General features: G+C 46.4%; 1 protein-coding gene across 2 annotated transcripts in view; it reads right to left on the minus strand.

Moving 5' to 3' along the window:
* ANKRD65 (ankyrin repeat domain 65) overlaps positions 1-17,121 on the minus strand; it is an 81,418-nt gene extending 64,297 nt beyond the window's left edge. The window contains exon 1 of one of the 2 annotated variants that reach the window (XM_086921455.1): positions 16,676-17,121. In XM_086921455.1, coding sequence (XP_086777581.1) covers positions 16,676-16,678 — 3 coding nt within the window. In that variant the 5' untranslated portion in view covers positions 16,679-17,121. Of the gene's footprint in view, positions 1-16,655 lie in introns of both variants that reach the window. The other variant, XM_086921456.1, reaches the window with a different exon arrangement.
* Between the last annotated feature and the right edge of the window lie 3,079 nt (positions 17,122-20,200).

Here is a 20,200-nt window from a genome sequence, read left to right on the forward strand (position 1 = left end):
TCTAGCTCATTTTCTGAGGCTTTGAACTGCCGACGTCAATCAAGGGGTGTAAAAACAACCGACAACATCGGCACCAGCATCAGCAAGCTTTTTGGGGGGGAGGGGGCGAGGTGGGGTGTTCTCAAAAGTACCACATGGGTACTTCTGGGCACAAGGCCCTTCCCCTTTCAAGGGGAAGGGCCTTGTTTAATTTGCACTGGAACGACGATAATGATAAAACGGTTAACTCGCTCAAAGAGTTCCTGGCCGAACTAAACCTTACACAAGCATGCACACAACCTACACATGCACAAGGAGCGATCTTAGACTGGATTATCTCAAAAAAGAAAGAGACATCAATCCGCGCTATAGATCCATGTGATTGGTCGGACCATCATACCATAACATTCGTGATTCCCAAAGTGAAAAAGGGTAGGACTGTGCAACCCCCCAAGTCCAAAAAAGCGATCCGAGATACAAAAGAGGCGAATATTGAGCTACTGGTTGCTAACTGCGAAAGAGGCTTAAAGCCACCTAATGACATGCAGAATGTAAACGAGCTGACCGATCACTACATAACCTCAATTGGAAATATCGTCAATGACACCATGCCACTAAAACTAAAAAGAGTCACAGAAAAGCCAAAAAATCCTTGGTTTAGTGAGTCACTGAATGAGGACAGGCGCAAACTGAGAATGGCCGAAAGAAAATGGAGACAACACCCTTCCTCCCCAGAGCTGAAAGACCTCAGAAAAATCAGGAACCAATATAACAAAAAGATAATCAACTCCAAAAAAGAATTTATAAGAGCAGAACTTGACAATGCCAAAAACAGACCACGGAAACTCTTCGAGATCTTAAAGCAACAGTCGGATAAACTAGCCAAATCGGCCCAAGAGAACTCAAAAACGCCCTTAAGCTGCGAGGAATTCTCATCATTTTTCACGGAAAAGACCAAATCGCTAGAGGCGGAGCTCTCAAACGCTGTGGCTATCCTCCCAACCCAACCGTTGCCGACCAGCGAGGCTTCCATGACAGCAGAGAATACTAAGACAAAAAATAAAGCAAATTGGGACACATTTGAATTATACGACCAGGACAAGATCGCCAAAACGGTGTCTGAAATCAGACCAAACAACCACTATCAGGACCCTCTACCTGCAAAATGTGTTAAAGAAATCAGTCATATCGTGGTCCCGATCTGGACCAAAATAATAAACGCATCTCTTGCACAAGGGATCCTCCCTGACTGTCTAAAAATAGGACAAGTTGTGCCAATAATCAAAAAACCAACAGCGGAAACAACAGATCCGAATAACTACCGACCAATAACCAACATCCCCCTACTGGCCAAAGTAATTGAGAAATGCGTGCAGAGCCAACTGAAACAACACATCACCAAGTTCTCATTACTAGACGAATGCCAATCAGGATTCAGAGCAGGACATAGCACGGAAACAGCGATCCTGCATATTGTAGATGACGCGCTACAAGCCCTAGACCAAAAGCAAGCATGCCTATTGATTCTACTCGACCTATCATCCGCATTTGACACGGTAAATCATGAAGCATTATTGTCCAGGCTGCAGGACAGGATGGGACTATCCGGAAATGTGCTGAAATGGTTCAATTCTTCTCTACGGAACAGAACACAACGATTTCTGGTTAACCAAGCAATCTCACCCCCTTGTCCTAATACAATTGGGGTCCCGCAAGGTTCTACGCTATCACCGGATCTATTCAACCTGTATGTCGAACCTCTTACAGACATTCTTCGGAACTCTCAGATATCCTACCACATGTACGCAGGTGACACGCAAATATACTTGAAGATCACCTCCCTTGATGACATCGATCTAATGAATGAGACATTAAAGATGGCGTTACAATGGTTAACTACTAATCATCTGAAACTAAATGCCCATAAAACAGAATTCTTGCTAATTTCACCTCCAAGGAGCCACTCTGAAATAAAGGAATGGACCAAATTGGTGACTGCGCTTAACTGCACCCCAACCCTAGTCAACTCTGCTAAATCACTAGGAATCACATTGGATGAGAACCTTGACATGAAAGCCCACATTAATTCAATGGCGAAAAGCGCCCGCTACCATTTGAGCTACCTAAGAAAATTAAAACCATTCATTTCAGAGGCAGATCTAAAACTGGCTATACAATCTCTAGTTATATCAAGGATTGAATATGGTTGCTCCACATTAGCTGGCCTACCTAAAACATCCACAGCACCACTAAAAGCCTGTCTCAACGCAGCGGCAAGACTCATCACAGGATCTAGGAAATTTGATCATATATCTCCTCACTTCAAAGCACTAAACTGGCTTCCTTATGAGGCCAGAATTCAAATGAAATTAGCATGTATTACCCACAAAGCGGTGCACTATAACACGCCAAGATACCTAGCCAAGAAAATCAAGCTATCGGGAGGAAACAGACCAACTAGAAGCGCCAAGGAGCTGCTGTTGCGGCCAGCCATCTTCCGAAAGAAAAAGTCTTATGACCGAACTTTCTATGGAGCTGCCCCCAGAGTCTGGAATTCACTCCCTCCAAGTCTGAGGAAGATTCAAAATATTGTAACATTCAAACGGGAACTGAAGAGTCTTATGTTGAGTAAATACCTTGCATAGGGAAGCAGGCGGATCGTGGGTTCGAATACTTATGTCAGCGGATGGATGGCCCTCTCAAGAATATTATTCAAGAATGTTATCATTGATAAGGAACTAACTCCTCACACAAGCCCTGACTGTGTCCTGAACGTTACCACAGTCCTAGGCGAACTTATAAATGTTTTCTAAAGCCATAACTATATAACCTCTACCTCACCTTAGTTGTCGATATAGACATGGATATAAGCTAAGCCTCACCTACCTTTATTGCTAATTGCACATGCGTTTGGAATAGTTAGATTTAGGCACCCTCTCATAGCCACAGTTTCCTCTACCTCATATCTGTTTGTTTGTATAAATGACTCTGTATTGCCAATATGTAACCTACCTCGATGTTAAGCGCTCTGATACCCACGGGTCTTGTTCGCGCTATACAAAACACTATAATAAATAAATAAATAAATAAATAAATAAATAAGGCCGCGCCCCCTCATCACACGGTAAGATTGTTCTTCAAGTTGGCAGGCATGAGGATGCCTTTCGTCCGTAATTATACAGGGGCAGTGAGATGGCCAGAATTTGTATACTTAACTTCGATGTAAACAAATTCTGATTGTGGCATTGCCCATGTATGGGCTCTTGTGCCATCTGGAAAGAAAATAACTCAGCTTTCCCTCGCCTTGCTTGTTAATATTTACTTATTTCCTGAAATAGACTGCTGCCTTCCAGTGCCCACCTCTAAGACTGCCAATATTCCCTGCCAGTGGTGGCTTTGCACTTGGAGACAGCCCTAGAGTTTGGTCCTAGGAGGAGCAGCAAGTTAAGGCCTGTAGCACAGCCAGTGTGTCATGAGCCATAGTGCAAGGAAGGAAATGGCCACCCTGACTGCTGTTTGAATCATAAAATACAGCAATAATCATGGTTCAGTGGACCCTTCAGGTATTTGGGCCCCAGTGCCTCTGCACCTGCTGCATTTATTTTCAGGTTGCAGATAGCAGCAATTGCTTCGCTCACTGAGCAGTCTTATATCCGAGGAATGGAGGGCAAGGTTAAAAGAATTCTCACAGTCTGGAGTTTAAATCACTTGGATGCAGAATCCTCAGCCAGCACCATAAAGTATAGTTATATAATTGCCCTATACCACAAGATCCTCAAGGCAGTGGGTATGAAATGATAACTATTTATAAGCCAAAAATTAAAAGTCAGGTTCTTTTTTTAGTGATATAGTTTATACAATTTAATTATCTCACTCTTCACATTACACTAATCATGTGTTATGCAGTGCTTATTACACATTTCAACCTTCAGAAGAATGACAAGCCAATTGAAAACGACAATACATTGTCTATTGCACTCGCGTTAATATTTAGAAAGTGCATCTATTTCTAGCAATTATCTTGCCATAAAATTCAGGAATGCCACGTGGCGGTGCAGAAATTGATCAGTAATTGCAAGGTTCGTAGCTGCTTAACATTAAACATTCCAGTAACACATATAGGGCTCTGCAGGTGCTGAAACACCAAGGTGACATTCAATTGATAGCAGAGGATGTCCTTGCTGTATCCCGTAAAATAAAAGGTTGAATGGGATCTATGGCATAACAATGTACCAAATATTGTGAATCACTTGATAAACAAGCACTGGCATTGTCAATAGGTCTGGAAGTGGCTGACAGCCTGTTAGCATTTTTAAATGCTTTTAAGGTCTGTTATTATCCAAGATATTTTGAGTTTGGTAAAATATATGGATAATAACCTTAATTATAGGGGTTTTCAGCCAGCTCTCTTTATCCATTGGTCTTCAGCCGAGTCATTCAAATTTCTTTCCACCCACTGCAACATACAGCAGTGGGGCAGCTTCCTTCACTGTGAGTGACAGCATTCTTCCAGTTCACAAAGAGCACATCCACACACAAACCAGGCTCGACTGGGATGAGACACCAGCCCTGGCAATTTCCCTCGACCAGCCATGGGAGGTGGGGGTGGGTGGCGGGTTATGTTGAGGCACTGAGAAGCTCTAGATGCGGGCACTGCTGCTGCTTTTGTTTTGTTACAGGGATCAGATATTGCAGCACTCCTGCAAAACTGGTCCCCAGTGACAAAACCGGCCCCCACAGCCGCAAAACTGGCCCCACCTCTCCGGCCCACTGGGGAAACGCCCGGTGCCCGCTACGGCCAGTCCGGCCCTGCACACAAAGACGTTCCCTTGAGGGGCAGGGACTTCTATGACAATGTATGCTTTTTGAGACTAAAACATATTTTTGTTTTTAGCTCGTTTTTACATTGATGGCCCCAGCAGTTACCCCAACAACAAAGCTTTGCAAAACCCATGACAAAGCTATTGACAAAGCCAAAAGCCATGCAGCCAAAGACAGGCTAATTGGCTGTGCCAATTCTTGTTTGTTTTGGGATGGGATTTATAAAATGTTATTGTTGAATGAACTGTCAGTCATTAGTCACTGTATTTAAAAAATGGTTAAATCAAAACATTTTTGGGTCTCAAAAACACACACCCTGACATATTAGTTCCTGCCACTGAAGGGAACTACTTTGTGTGTGGATATTGTCCTTGTGAAAGGGAAGCATTACATCACTCGCAGTGAAGTTAGCCAATGGCTGAAATGGGGTGCCCCATTAGCCCAGGCTGAATGCTGCAGTGGGAGGAAGAAGAATGTGAGTGACACAACAAAAAGCGAATGGATGAAGAAGGCTGGCTGAACGTTTCCTAAGTAAGTATATTATTTATACAAGTTTACAAAAATCAAAACGTCTTGGCTAACAACATACGTAAAAGTATGTTATATGTATAATTTCAGTAAAATCAGAAGGTTTTGCTAACATCAGACCTAAAAATTGGAGTTGGCTCTCATCTTTAATATTGTCAGCCTAAAAGAAGCAGAAGACAACATCTGCACACACATGCAAGCTACAACCATAGACAATGTATTCTCATTTTTATAGGCTCTCATTATACTGAAAATGTAAATATTTAAATGGTTCGAAGCACTACATGGCTGTAATTTGACAATCTGTTTTAAATTAAATGGTAAATGCTATATTTTTCTATATATCAGTCTTCTGGTTTTTGCTTTATGGCATATAAATGAATCTTATTAGCTCCCGCGGTCTATAGTGTGGTATTGTGTAAGTGTAAAATGGTTACAGACTTGATGAGTTCAGTTCTGTAACGCCAAGGTGTGCATCCCTCTGGTAGCTCTACTATAAACACGCGTAGTCTTGGAATGTGAACATAAAAGTTTATTCAAGGTTTTTTGGCAAAGGAAAACACTTTGAAATGTTAATAGTTACCATTGCTTGAATAAGATGAGTCAAACTACAAGATAATCGTCTGAAGCCATGCCACTAAAGACGCAAAACTCCTGTCCCGGCATTTATTTGTACAAATCATTGTTGGACGGAAGTGCACCAGGACTACAGCTCCCAGAATACATTAGGTTACTAAACGGAGCTCCAGGGCTGGAGCACCGTGTTCTTTCGTGACTTTGAGGCCTCTGGTTACCTTAGAAAGTCCTGATGAGGAAGGCTCGTCATCAAGAAATGCATCTCTGTACATTCTGTACACTTTGCCCGAAAGGAAGGCCAGTTAATACCCTAGATGTGAATATAACCTTTACCACAGGATAAAGCGCTTTATGTTCTGAAGCACGTGCCTCTAGCCACAAAGATGCTCAGGCAGCCTGGGACACTGTATTCCTGCCTGGAGGCTGTGCGGTTGCTGTGCTACGGCAGGTGAGGGCGGCTCGGCAGTGTTCCCGGCAGGTGTTGTGAGGGGTTGTCAAGGGTGTCCGGGCGCCGCCGGGTACGTCTGAGCCGGCGGAGGGCAGACCAGGCAAGGCCAAGCCCTGGGAGAAGGGCCCTGCCTCCGAGGGCAGCCACAGGTCAGCGTCTTCTTACACTACTAGTTCATCAGCTGATCTCAGTGTAGAGTAAAAGGGGTCAGAAGGGTGTCCACTTTCATAAACAGAGCAGACCTGTGACCCGTGCCAAAGCTGTCACCTGGCCCGGGTCGCCAAGGCCACCTCCAGCCGGCCCTGCCTTATAGCCAGCAGCTCTGTACATGCTGGGACTCATCAACCCGCGCATATATGATCAGAAAGATAGCACTGCTAGTCCCAAATAGTCCCAGAGGGCTATTGGCTAAAACGTAAGGACCCCTGTCTGAGGATGAACCTCAAACTATTTCTATACTATACCCTTGTGGGCTTGGGTGAATACTTGTCAGGTGCTGCCTACAAGGAATGTATTTAGAAATATATATCAATAGAGTTCTATAATTTCTTGCGAGAGGACCGATCATGACGTCAAGAAATCAATTCAGATCGCACTAGTCTGTATTATTAAGGACCACAAATTATTTAAAAAAAAATCAAAGGTGTATTTCTCATTCATTGTACTATTTCAATCAAAGAAGGATCGTTTTATTAGAGGGTCAAAAGAAATAATGCGCCAAAATATTGATAACAGAACCCAAACAGCCTTGCACGTTAGATTTTGCTAGTTATCAATGTGCAATAACCCATTCAAATTAGTTCATACAGTGGAGAATGTCCTGCGTATAGGAACAGACTCCATTTAGTATCTGTTAAGATATTGTTGGGGAGATTTTGTCCCACCTAAACATGGCAGTCATGTGCTTCCAAAAATAATTGTGAATAAATTAAACGATAACATATACTTTTATTAGAAAAGTAGTGTTGCTCCCTACGAGACAGGTACACATTTACGAAAATCACAGAAACCCATTTTAATTTTAATGCATGTCAGACGAAAACATGATTTTTATTGGCACAAAGAGAAATTACAATATGCTCAGGCTCCACACGACTTCCCTGGCCTCGGGGGTGATCGCTGTCTGCTCCCCCGCTCCCCTCCATTTCGCTCACCGTCTAGTGAGGTGCGGCACTGCACAGCTGCATGTGTATGGACTGTTAGAATAACTGCGTGACATGACATCATTGTGAAGCCACCATCATGATGAAACAAACATCAATGCTTGGGTTTTTACTGGCCTTCCTACAAGCAAAGGATAGGCAGCCAAAAACAATTTCCACAGAGGAGTGGAGCTTCTACCCTTTGAAGCACTTTTTATGAGTCCCTGTCCCCACTAATTGGTGAAGGTGTTGTCCACAATTCCCACTCCTATTCAACCATCATTGTGCATGTTCTTGTTTTTAGGTCTCACATTAGACAGCTCAGGATGCAACCTGAAGCCAACAATGATCAGGGCCCTTTTGTTATAAAACCAGGCCAGTAGCTAAGAACAGGAGCCTCTCTTAGCTCAATTCATCTGAACTCATAAAACCAAATGGAAGAAATATCTTAAGGCAATATCCAGGCGACAGATAAAAAGAAAACTGAAAGTTGCTTAACTTCTAATGTCAAAAAGGGTGGCCCAGCCTTCTACGGCCGATAATGGTCTTTGCCCGGGCACACGCCGCGGAAGGTGGAGGTGCATATTAAGCGTGTGGCACAGGTTCAAATCATCAGTCCCTCCTGCCTGTTATGTGGTTTAAGCTGTGAGTTCTGGACTAAAGACTCCCAAACGGCAGTCTACTTGTGGCGTCCCCACTCCCCAACTTGCCACCTTTGTACAGGACTCAGGACTGCCTCCTTCCTCCTTTTGTCCCTCCTTGGTGCTTCCTTGGTGCTTGTTTGCTCTATGGTGGGTCTCCGGGGTGGTAGAAGTAAAGCTAGAGTTGGGACTCCTCTAGGTAGCAGGCATGGTGCGGGAGCTGTACCTGATCGCAAACCGCACCTGAACCTAGCGGGGAAACTTGCGCGGGCTCAACCTGCGTGCTGCGTGGCCTCCCTGATCCCACCTAGCCGAGACTCCTCCACTTCCCGCTCTCCCCACTTGCTGAGGCTCAGGAGCCTAAATGAGTTTGTCCGGAGTTATGGGGTTGTGACTGGCCCTCAGGTGCAGAGTAGGGTGACCAACTGGCATTGGTGCAAATTCAGGACGGTGAGTGTAAAAATTCAGGACAAAGGGTCAAAATTCAGGACACTAATTCAGGACAGGAGGTCAAAATTCAGGACAAAACTTCAGGACAATAGGTACGTTTTACAGACACATCAGAGGTCGCGCAATAGTATATAAGTAAGCCCAGCCATTTCCAAACATATTCAACCGTTTGCAAACCTATCCATCATATATCCTTCCATCTATCATTTCACTCATCCATCCCTTCATCCATCCCCTCATCCATCCTTTCACTCATCTCCATTATCCATCCATCCATCCATCCATCCATCCATCCATCCACCATTTCACCCTATCCATCTGTACACTTATCCATCCACTCTTTATCCCATCCATCCATTCACTCATCCATTCAGCCATTTACCCTTTCACCAATCCAGCCATCCTTTCACTTACTAATCCTTCCACCCATCCACTATTTTAGTCATCCATCCATCCTCCCTTTCTCTCTCCATCGACCCTTTCACTTAGCCATCCTTCCTTCCATCCATCCATCCACCCACCCATCCATCCATCCATCTACTCATCCACTCATGAATCCATCCATTGATCCTATCACTCATCCATCTATCATTTCACTCCTTCACACATCTATTCATCCTTTTGTCCATCTACCCTCCCTTTCACTCACTCATCCATCCTTACATCCACCCTTTCACTCATACGTCCATTCATTCACCCTTGCACTTATCAATCCATCCATCATTTCACTCATCCACCTACCAACCCATCATCCACCCAACCATCCACCCACCCACCATCCACCCACCCACTCATCCATCCTTTCACCCACCCACCATCCAATCCACTGATCCATCCTTTCACTCACCCACTATCCACCCACCCACTCATCCATCCATCCATCCTTTCACCCACCCACTCATCCATCCATCCATCCTTTCACCCACCCACTCATCATCCATCCATCCTTTCACCACCCACTCATCATCCATCCATCCTTTCACCCACCGACTCTCCATCCATCCATCCTTTCACCCACCCATCATCCATCCATCCATCCGTCCTTCCCTTCATCATCCATCCTTCCCCTCATCATCCATCCTTTTCCCTCATCATACATCCATCCATCTACCCACCCACTCATCATCCATCCATCCTTCCCCTCATCATCCATCCATCCTTCCCCTCATCATCCATCCATCCTTTTACCCACCCCCTCATCATCCATCCATTCCCTAATCATCCATCCATTCACCCTTCCCCTCATCATCCATCCATCCACCCTTCCCCTCATCATCCATCCTTTCACCCACCCCCTCATCATCCATCCATCCCCTCATCATCATCCATCCATCCTTCCCCTCATCATCCATCCTTCCCCTCATCATCCATCCATCCATCCTTTCACCCACCCATCCATCCATCCTTCCCTTCTATCCATCCCCTCATCCATCCATCCATCCCCTGATCCATCCATCCATCCCCTCATCCATCCATCCATCCCCTCACCCATTCCCTCATCCATCCATCCATCCCCTCACCCATCCATCCTTCCCCTCACCCATCCATCCTTCCCCTCATCCATCCATCCCCTCATCCATCCATCCTTCCCCTCATCCATCCATCCTTCTCCTCATCCATCCATCCTTCACCTCATCCATCAATCCTTCCCCTCATCCATCCTTCCTTTCATCCATCATCCATCCTTCCCCTCACCCATCCATCCATCCATCCCATCCATTTATCCTTCCCCTCATCCATCCATCCATCCATCTCCTGATCCATCCATCCTTCCCCTCCATCCATCCACTCCATCCATCCATCCATCCTTCCCCTCATCCATCCATCCTTCCCCTCCATCCATCCATCCTTCGCCTCCATCCATCCATCCATCCTTCTCCTCATCCATCATCCTTCCCGTCATCCATCTTTCCCCTCATCCATCATCCAGCTACCCTTCCTCCCATACATCCAGCTATTTACATTTTCTCTCCATCCTTCCCCTCACTCATCAATCCATCCATCCTCTCTCATTAGCCATTTATTCAATCTTTCATTCATCCATTCACCCTTTCACTAATTCATCCAGCCATTCACCCATCCCTTCACTTACTTACTCGCCGACCTTTCCATATTAATTTTGAGCTGAGCCCTTTTGAGAAGAGGCCCATCAAGAACTTCACCCTCGCTGCAGGGGCCGTTCCAGGACTGGGACGGAAGCCACCCAGGGAGGAGACAGGATCCACCACAGGGGGGACAAGAGCCACCACAGGTGGGGGTGGACTGGAGCCATCACTGAGGGGAAGGCAGGAGCCATCACAGGAGAGGGAACACAAGGGTGGGCATGCAGTATTCTAGTATCATCTTGGGCTCCTCTCCTGCATAAGACAACGAGAAGACAGACTCTCTGTCCAAAATGCCATCCCCCACTGTGATGTACAGTACTTACAGGAGATACTCTAAGAGAACTGATTGAACTGATTGTCCTCCATACTTTGTTAATCAGTGTGGGTGCGATTGTGCCATTTCTTTATTTTCTTACATTATAGACTGCATGTTTGAAGAACCGAGGTTTGCTTACAATTTAGTGACAGTAATTACGCTCTGTGAAGAGAACCACGTGCTGCCTCGGTGTAATCAGGGGTGTAATCTGGCCGGGTCTGAATGTTTGGGGCCCTGGGTAGAAATGGAATGTGTGAGCCCCCCTCTAAATAGCAGAGACATGACACATTCAGGGCTGTTTGCATGTGAATAGATGTCGCTGCTCCTGAACCGGCAGCCCCTCCCTCTCAGTCACCTTCGAAGCACCTCTTAACAGGTCATCAAGGGCTGGAGGTGTGAGGGTTGCCATCCCGCTGTGCCTCTACAGTGCTGGGGGGCATCTGAGGAGCTTTGGTGCAGCATCGGAGAGAAGAAAAGAGGCGGGTGCAAGCTGTGCCGGCTTTAGGGTGAGGCAACCGGTGCCCTGTTAAAATGACGGACAAATGGCGTCCGTTAAAGATTCCTTCACGGACAACGGACAGACGGCCGAAATTACGGACTGTCCGTGAAATTTACGGACGGTTGGTCACCCTAGTGCAGAGCAGTGTCACCTGGGGCCCGGTGGAGAAAACTTGCTGAGCATGCCACGCCAGCTACACCAACCGCTTAGATTCAAGCTGGTCCTCTGCTCAACCATGAGGCATGGTAGTTCTGCTAGAAGGCGGAGATGGCAGGATGAGGGTGTCCGGTTGATGGGAGGAGCGGGCATGCGGTAGGTTTTGTTGGTGCGGCTCAATGTGGCCTCAAAGCCGTCTTACCCAGGTTCCATCCTCCCCGCGATTTCTACCTGACTCTCCCCAAGGCCCAGCCCATGCTGCTCAGCCATTCGGCCACTCATTGGTAACGTAGCTACATGACTCCGCTCTGCACACTCCGCTACGCCCCCTCCTTCATGCTGCAGCCATGCATTGCCATATTAGAGTGCTTTATGTGAGCACCTGTTTCATTACACAAGGTCACATTCATTGCTGTAGGCATGGGGAAATTAAGTGATTTGCCCAGACTCGAACTTGGTGCCCCAAATTCAAAGTCGGCAGCACTGGCCCTAACACCACATCCTGGGCAGAGGGAGGGTGGCAGGCAGGCAGAAGCCAAATGAAAGCTTAGCTCGTTATGGGTTCGAGGTTCTGACAGGACCTTGAGCTGAGTCAGGCATCACGCTTGAGCCTGGCTTGAATATTCAGTGGCTCGCCCCCTCTCGTAACTTGCCCTCCTGCCAGCAGTTTTTTTTTTAAATAAAAAAGTGATATGATGTGGCCAGCACTGCCCACGTCATGGCGCTTTTTTGTCGTCTTTTAGCCACGCTGCACAGCAGCTGTACTTCTGTACAACGGAACTAAAAACATTGACAAAGCAATAGTTCACATAGGTGTGTCCTGTTTGCTTTGCAGTACTTGTTTAGTTAGTACTTGTAATTTTTAGAACCCAACAAGATGTTGTTGACAGAAAAGTCTGGGTTGCTAGAGGGCCACTGAATCACCATTTAGAAAAGAAACAAAAATGATTTCCTCTTTTCTATTTACATAGCACTTATTAACACTCACATGGACAGGGAGCACTAAATAAATGCATTTTGAATCTAGGCAGGTTGTGATTTCTGCCTTGTTTGTTTGGAAGCACCCAACACCTTTCAAGTGCAGATGCTCCCTCGCATACCTGTGCTAATCAGCAAACACTGTTTAGCAATAGACTAACAAAAGTGAATCATACGTTGGATTGTCCAGTTGGAACTCCATAATGGGGGCTTTGTCCTGGGATGTTGTGAATCACCTGCTGCGACACCTACAGCCTCCTGTGAGACGCGGAGCCTGTCTCTCAGAGACAAGAAAATGTTTGTTATGCAGCTCCTGAGTTGTACCTATCCCATGCTTTCCCTGCGACAGGCACCCACATCACTGCAGCCTGAGCTTCCGCACACGAACGGGAGGGCAGGGGCTGAAGCCCTTTCAGCCCAATGGGCGTTGCACGCCTGGCACTCTTTGTTATATTGTCTGCACATCTAATAAAAGGGCGCACTCTCGATTACCATGTCTAATACCACGGAGTTCTCACTGTTACACGGTCTGCATGTCTAAAAACAGAGCGGACAGCGAACAGATCTAAAAACAGAGCCTTTCTTGCACAGGTACTTCGTTCACTAGGAGAACGTTGTCCCGGTCTGTCAGACAGCAGAGCACTCCCTGTTACAGTGAGTCTAATTGAAAAGATCTGTCACTGGTACAGCTGAAATGCAGTGGTCGAAGTGGGCAGGATCGGAAGGGCACGATGTACCCATACTTTTTTAATTTAAGGAACACAGTTACCCTACTTTCTGTGAAAAGATAACTGTCCCGGGACGGTTCATTCCTAGATCTGAAATGCTTCAGCTGCGGTGTAAGGCATAGTCTCTGGTGCTGAGAAACCGAGGGCAGGCAGACAGCTAAACAAGCCTTCTTGCCAGGGCTCCTCTGCTTGAAAGAAATGTAAATGTTCACAGTGTGTCAATCTGCAAAAGTAAAGGGGGCTCGGAATCCCATATTGGCTTTAATTAATGGAATCACTTGACATTTTGAGTGGTATTGGAAAGGAGTTACCAACCTGCCTTTAACTATTCTCCACTGCTCCAACCAGGTTTCAATTCCAAGGCTGTCTGGTTACATATATAGTCCTCTGCAGTGCATTGAACTAATAGCATTTTCATAAAGTACAAAGGTGCATTTCCAACTGACTAACCTAACTTGCATTTATTTTACTTTTTAGTTGTGCGTTATTTTATACGCACATACCTGAAGGTAAAAGACTGAAAAATAGTTACAGAATCTTTTGTTTTTTTTAGCCACACCTTTGACTTCTTCCCCATGCTTACTCGTCCTGCCCCCATTGTGCACAACTTCACAGTTCCCTTACTTTTTTAATGCACTTCGACCGCTCTTGAAATGTCTACGAATTAGGCACTATGATGGCTGCCCAACCGATAAATCTAATAGAGAGTTCTGGTCACAGCATGTCAAAAAGTAGAATGCTCTGGCGTTAGGGCGTTCTTGCACTTTCGGGCTTTGTACTTTAAATAAAAGCAGCAGCAGCAAATACAGAAAAAGTTAATGCTTAACCTAAGTATCACATTCCAGCGCACACTAAGCACAGATGGTAAGCCACTCCCTGCTTCAACAACAATTTTAATAGGTATGCTCTTCAGAAAGAGGTCACTTCAGCAGATGCAGCATGACCTATGACTGACTCTGCCTCAATCCGACCATCCTTTCAAAAGAAGCGGTAGGAACCTGACTGCTGGCGTACACCTTTACTCAGGGATTTAAGTGGGATGAAAAAACTGGGGGGTGGGGGGGTCTCTCAAAGAGGTGTGGTCAATGTAATTTAGGGCATGGCTTAAAAACACATGATGTAAATATCTGTGCCTAGCATAATGTGCTGCTCGACTGGTATTTTGCTGTTTCTGTCATTGCACCCAAATATAAAATACAACAAGTAACATTACACCCAGGGCTTTAAGTGGGAAGAAAAAATGTGGCCAATGTAATTAAGGGCGTGGCTTAACAACACGTAAACTAAAAATCAGTGCCTAGCATAGTATGCCTCCTGACTTGTATTTTGCTGTTTCTTTCATTGCATCCAGATATATGATACACCAAGTAACATCATACCTGCAAGAATTCAGGACTATTGGCTTTGTCAGTGGCTGTTAGTTGCATGAGATAAAAAAGCAGCAACTATAGTTGGTATATAATATTGAAAAAGCTTCCCCTTAAATCCCTGGTGACACACGACAATGTTGCTGCTCCCAAGTTTCAAAAAGAGAAGGGAAATCCAGAGAGAAAATGGATGTATGACGGTACAACGCGTACCGTTACAACGCGTCCCTTTACGACGCAGTTTTAACAACGCAAGTCGTTACAACGACTTGCGTTGGGGGGCGCTGATAGTGAATAGTTTAATTTACTATTCCAACACCAGTCCCCGTGGATAGTAGGGAAGGTGTTGGATAGTTAATTAAACTATCCCCTAACCTAGAGCGCCCTCCAGCGAAAGTCGTTGTAACGACTTTCGTTGTTAAAGCTGCATCGTAACGGTACCGCGTTGTACCAGTTACGTTGTAAAGGAATGTTTCCCGAGAAAATGACTCTCTTTAAAGGATTTCCCTTCTCCTACAACGCTCACCTAGCATGACGTCTTGCTGTAACTTCTCCACTAGTGAGAATTGAGCAGTGTGAGCATGCACACATTGATGTGCCTGCTGTCACTGTAGTCTGGGGGAAAAAATGGACTGCCTGTGCCAGGGCACAAAACAGATCCCGATAGAGGCCCGTTTCGAGACCCCTTTAAAAAACTAACGGTGCTCAGCACTGGTGAAACCCGGCCCACTTAAAGCCAGTGATTAATTTGAGCCGGTGCTTTCCGGTGCTCAGCACCGGCACTTAATTGGTTTCGGGTGCTAGGCACTCAATCGCTCTCATCTGTTAGGTCAGATAGTGACCCTAGTAAAACATCCTCGGGCTCCCTCATCCCTGAGATGAGCTTGTGGCCCTTAGTGTCACGGGTGTGACATCAATGAGGAGACCCAGATGATGAAGCATGTCACCTATTGGTGAGTGATGGGATTCCGTCTACCTGGGTACTACTTTTTAGTATAGCAGGTTTCATTAAGGAAGTTGGCGCACACATAAGGATTAGTTTGTTCTAGAGGTTATAGCGTTCAGTGTTGCAGTTTCAGGCCCCTGGATATTTGTGTGTATACCTAATTGTCAACACCATACTTAGAACAGTCTACCACAGGGTGGCGCTGCTCTTCTAATTTAGAGATGAGCAGAACAATGGTGGTTTAGAAATACAATATACATTAAAATATTGCTAATACCTGCCTCCCCAACCATTCTTTTAGCTTTGGGGACCTGGAATAATCTGAAATCACACATTTACATGCAAGAGAGATGGTTAGAAGTTGTTTTTTGGCAGCGATGACAAGTGCGATGGGTGGCACAAGCTGCAGTGGCCTCCAGGTCAGAGCTCTGGCACTAAATATTTTACAAATTAAGCACTGTTTAAAGCCCTGAATACACCTACAACAGGCCAGGACTATTGGCTTTGTCAATGGTTGTTAGTTGCTTAAGATAAATTGGAAACAACTATGGCTTCGTTGTAAATATTGAAAATGTTTCCATTCTGAAATGATGAGACTGTGATTGTGAAAGAACAATAACGAGCCTCCTTGAAGTTACATCAAAGATAGTGAAGGGTGGGACTGCTGCAGAGTTTATATATTTTTTTGTCTCCCCGATGGCCAGTGCAAAAACTGAGAGCCCGACAGGGACCCTTCTGAGCACCAGCTTTTTTAGAAAAGCTTGTGTTGAGCAGGGCCAGGACCCGGCCCATTTAAAGCTCTGCATTTTAATGTTCGAAGCCGAGATTCCGAACCCCCCACCCTCGCCCTCACTCTGAAAGTTGATTGCCTCGTCATTCCCGGGCTGGCGGGAGATCTTCCTGTTAGGCCCCTAAATCCCGGGTTCTCTGACGCAGCCCCATTTCCCGCCACATTGACCTCCTGACGAAAAGTACCTGTTAGAAAACTGGTTTACCATTTTGTTTAGTGCTGTTCCGGTTTCTTAATTCGGATCTGTCCCAATGTTTCTTCCTCTATCCAAGTAAGTCTTCCTCGGCATCAGGCGCCTTTTGTCCCGACGCCCCCGCTGCCTCAAGTAGTGGTTCAAGCGCTGAGTGCCTCCGGGTCCTTGACCGCTGTGGAGCGCACCTGCCACCAGCTACAATGTGTAACCCAAGCCTGCAGACTGTTCACAACCACCCTCCTGTCCCACGCCGACCCAGAGGACACTGTCCGGCAAGTACAAACATGCCCGATTATTTCCGACCTTCCTCTTGTTAACTGATAACCCAGCTCGAAGCCTAATCCACCTCTTTGTGTCTTTGCTAAGTGAAGCGGGAACGGCATCGCCCACTTTAATAACCTGTTGTCTTCTAGAGCGAAACATTGGCCTCCCGCTTCCAAAGCGAAGCCTCTGGAAACTGAAGCGCTCCCGTCTTCAGGGATCCATTTGAGGAAATAAAAGGCTGCCCAAACAGTGACGAATGTGTGGGGGCGGATTTCGTCATAATGTGTGCTCTTGAGCAATCACTTTTTGATTCACTCCTCCGTTGCCTTTATGTCAAGATTAGAAGTTTTTAGAATAATGCAGTAGAGAGTTTACTTCTAATAAAAAATGGGTCAGGCAGAATAGGAAAAAAACAAATCGGAATATTTGCTCGGTAACAGTGCAAATGTACTTAAATAACAGTGGAGTGAAATTATTTGGTAATATGGAAAGGAAATTGAAAGTTATGCTATTATCTACAAGGATGAATTGTACTCATTCTTGATTTAGAATGTTTCCCATACTTTAACCAAATGCACATATGCATATACCCAAAACAAACAAGACCGGAGGAGAGGTGAGAAGAGCAGCGTGAAGGCAGCCAAAGTTTTCAAATATTAATTAAACCACGAGAAAGAAGGGAGGGCAAACAAAAGAGAAAGAAAATGTCCCTAATATTAAAAATATGACCTCTGATGTCATATTTATCAATTGTCTCCTTCTGATGCATCAAAGATTTATCAAAGACTATAAGGCTCTGCTCCTATAAAATTCCGTCTTTCAACATCTGGCTTTTTCGGCCCTTGGTATGCACTTCCCAATAGCCCAAATCAGGATTACACTTATTGCGGTAAAATCTGTGGGTCTGAGTCACACAGGACCTCCGTACTCATGGCGGAGACTCCGCAGTCATGGGAGAGTCTCCACCCTCGTGGCGGAGACCCCGCAGTCATGGGAGAGTTTCACCCATGTGGTGGAGGCCCCACAGTCATGAGAGAGTCTCCACTCTCGTGGTGGAGACCCCGCAGTCATGGGAGAGTCTCCACCCTCGTGGCGGAGACCCCGCAGTCATGGGAGAGTTTCCACCCATGTGGTGGAGGCCCCACAGTCATGAGAGAGTCTCCACTCTCGTGGTGGAGGCCCCGCGGTCATGTGAGAGTCTCCACTCTCGTGGTGGAGGCCGCACAGTCATGGGAGAGTCTCCACCCTCGTGGTGGAGGCCCCACGGTCATGGGAGAGTCTCCACCCTCGTGGTGGAGGCCCCACGGTCATGGGAGAGTCTCCTCCCTCGTTGTGGAGGCCCTGCAGTCATGGGACAGTCTCCTCCCTCGTAGCAGATGCCCCACGGTCATGGGAGAGTCTCAACCCTCGTGTCAGAAGCCCTGCAGTCATGGGAGAGTCTCCACCCAGGTAGCGGATGCCCTGCAGCCAAATATAACTCATTACAACGCATAGAAATACAACACGTGCCATTACAGCATGGGTATTACTACGCATTGTCATTACAACGACATGTCATTACATCGCATACTTTTACCACACATATTCCTTTACCACGTATGTCATTACAACGCAAATGCATGCTTGATAAAGGTATACTCATGGTAAAAGTATGCCCTACCCTGAACCCTAATTTAGTATCCCTGCACAACACTCCCCCGTACCCTGCATGACCCCTCAACACTACCCTAAACTCTAAAACACTACCCTAGTCTAGCGCCGAGACGCCTGCGGGTATTCGTTTGCGCTTAATAAATGGGAAAATTAAATTAAATTACCCTACACCACACAAACACCACAACACTACCCTAAACCCTAAAACACTACCCCCAACACGACCCTCCCCTTCCCCCAGTCCGGTCCCTACACTTGAATATTACCCTGCACGACCCGACACTACCCTAAATCCTAAAACACAACCCTGCCAGCCGCGGCCGGTAGTGGGAGTACCTGCCGGGAGGGGACATGGGGAGGGGCAGGGTGGGGGGTAGGAATGTATGGATTATGGAGTTTAACAGGTAAGGAAACATATAAATAATTAAAACGAATTTCGTTGCCTGCACTGCATCACCAAATGCGATGCAGTGCGCGCAAGGAAATTCGTTTTATTTATGTATATGTTTACTTACCTGTTACACTCCGTAATCCATACATTACTACCCCCACCCTGCACCTCCCCCTCCCCACGTCACCGCCCGGCAGGTACTCCCACTACCATCCATGGCGGAACCCTACACTACACAAAAACCACAAACCTACCCTAAATCCAAAAACACTACCCCCAGCATGATCCTCCTCCCACCCCCAGTCCGGTCCCTACACTCTAACACTACCCTGCATGACCCCCAACACTACCCTAAACCCTAATACACTACCCCCAGCACAACCCTCCCCCTTCCCCCAGTCCGGTCTCTACACTCATACACTTCCCTGCACAACCCCCCGCCACTACCCTAAATCCTAAAACACAACCCTACACTACACAAACATTACAACACTACTTCAACACTACCCTAAACCATAAAAAAGTAACCCCAAGCCCAATCCCCCTTACCTCTCTCTCCTCGTGGTTCCTCTCTCCTGGTTCCAGCGTCGTCTGAGGGGCGGTGCATGGTGCATGTTGTTGTGAGGAGAAGCAACAGCCTACTGAGTACCCCTGGGCATAATGGATGAAAGCAAGGCAGACTGGGTACAGGCCTATGGCACAAAGCACACTGTCTGGCTTCAAAATGGCCCCTAGAACAACACCCACATGCGCAAGATCCTGGACCAGGCCTCAAAATGGCCCCCACCCACATGGCCAGGCCCTGGACCAGGCCCCAACAACACCCAAAAAATCGAAGTACACACAAAATCACCCCAATCCAATGCCATCCATGCCCTAAATGATGTTTAAATTCAAGAGACCCCACAGAAAGACTTTGTCCATGCACCACTGAGTACCCCTGGGCATAATGGACGAAAGCAAGGTAGACTGGGTGCAGGCCTATGGCACAAAGCACACTGCCTGGCTTCAAAATGGCCCCTGACCCACACCCACATGGCCAGGCCCTGGACCAGGCCTCAAAATGGCCCCACCCACATGGCCAGGCCCTGGACCAGGCCCCAACAACCAAAAAATCGAAATACACACAAAAATCACCCCAATCCAATTCCATCCATGCCCTAAATGATGTTTAAATTCAAGAGACCCCACAGAAAGACTTTGTCCATGCACCACTGAGTACCCCTGGG

This window comes from Lissotriton vulgaris, chromosome 5, assembly GCF_964263255.1.
Source record: "Lissotriton vulgaris chromosome 5, aLisVul1.2, whole genome shotgun sequence".
Classification (NCBI taxonomy): domain Eukaryota; kingdom Metazoa; phylum Chordata; class Amphibia; order Caudata; family Salamandridae; genus Lissotriton; species Lissotriton vulgaris.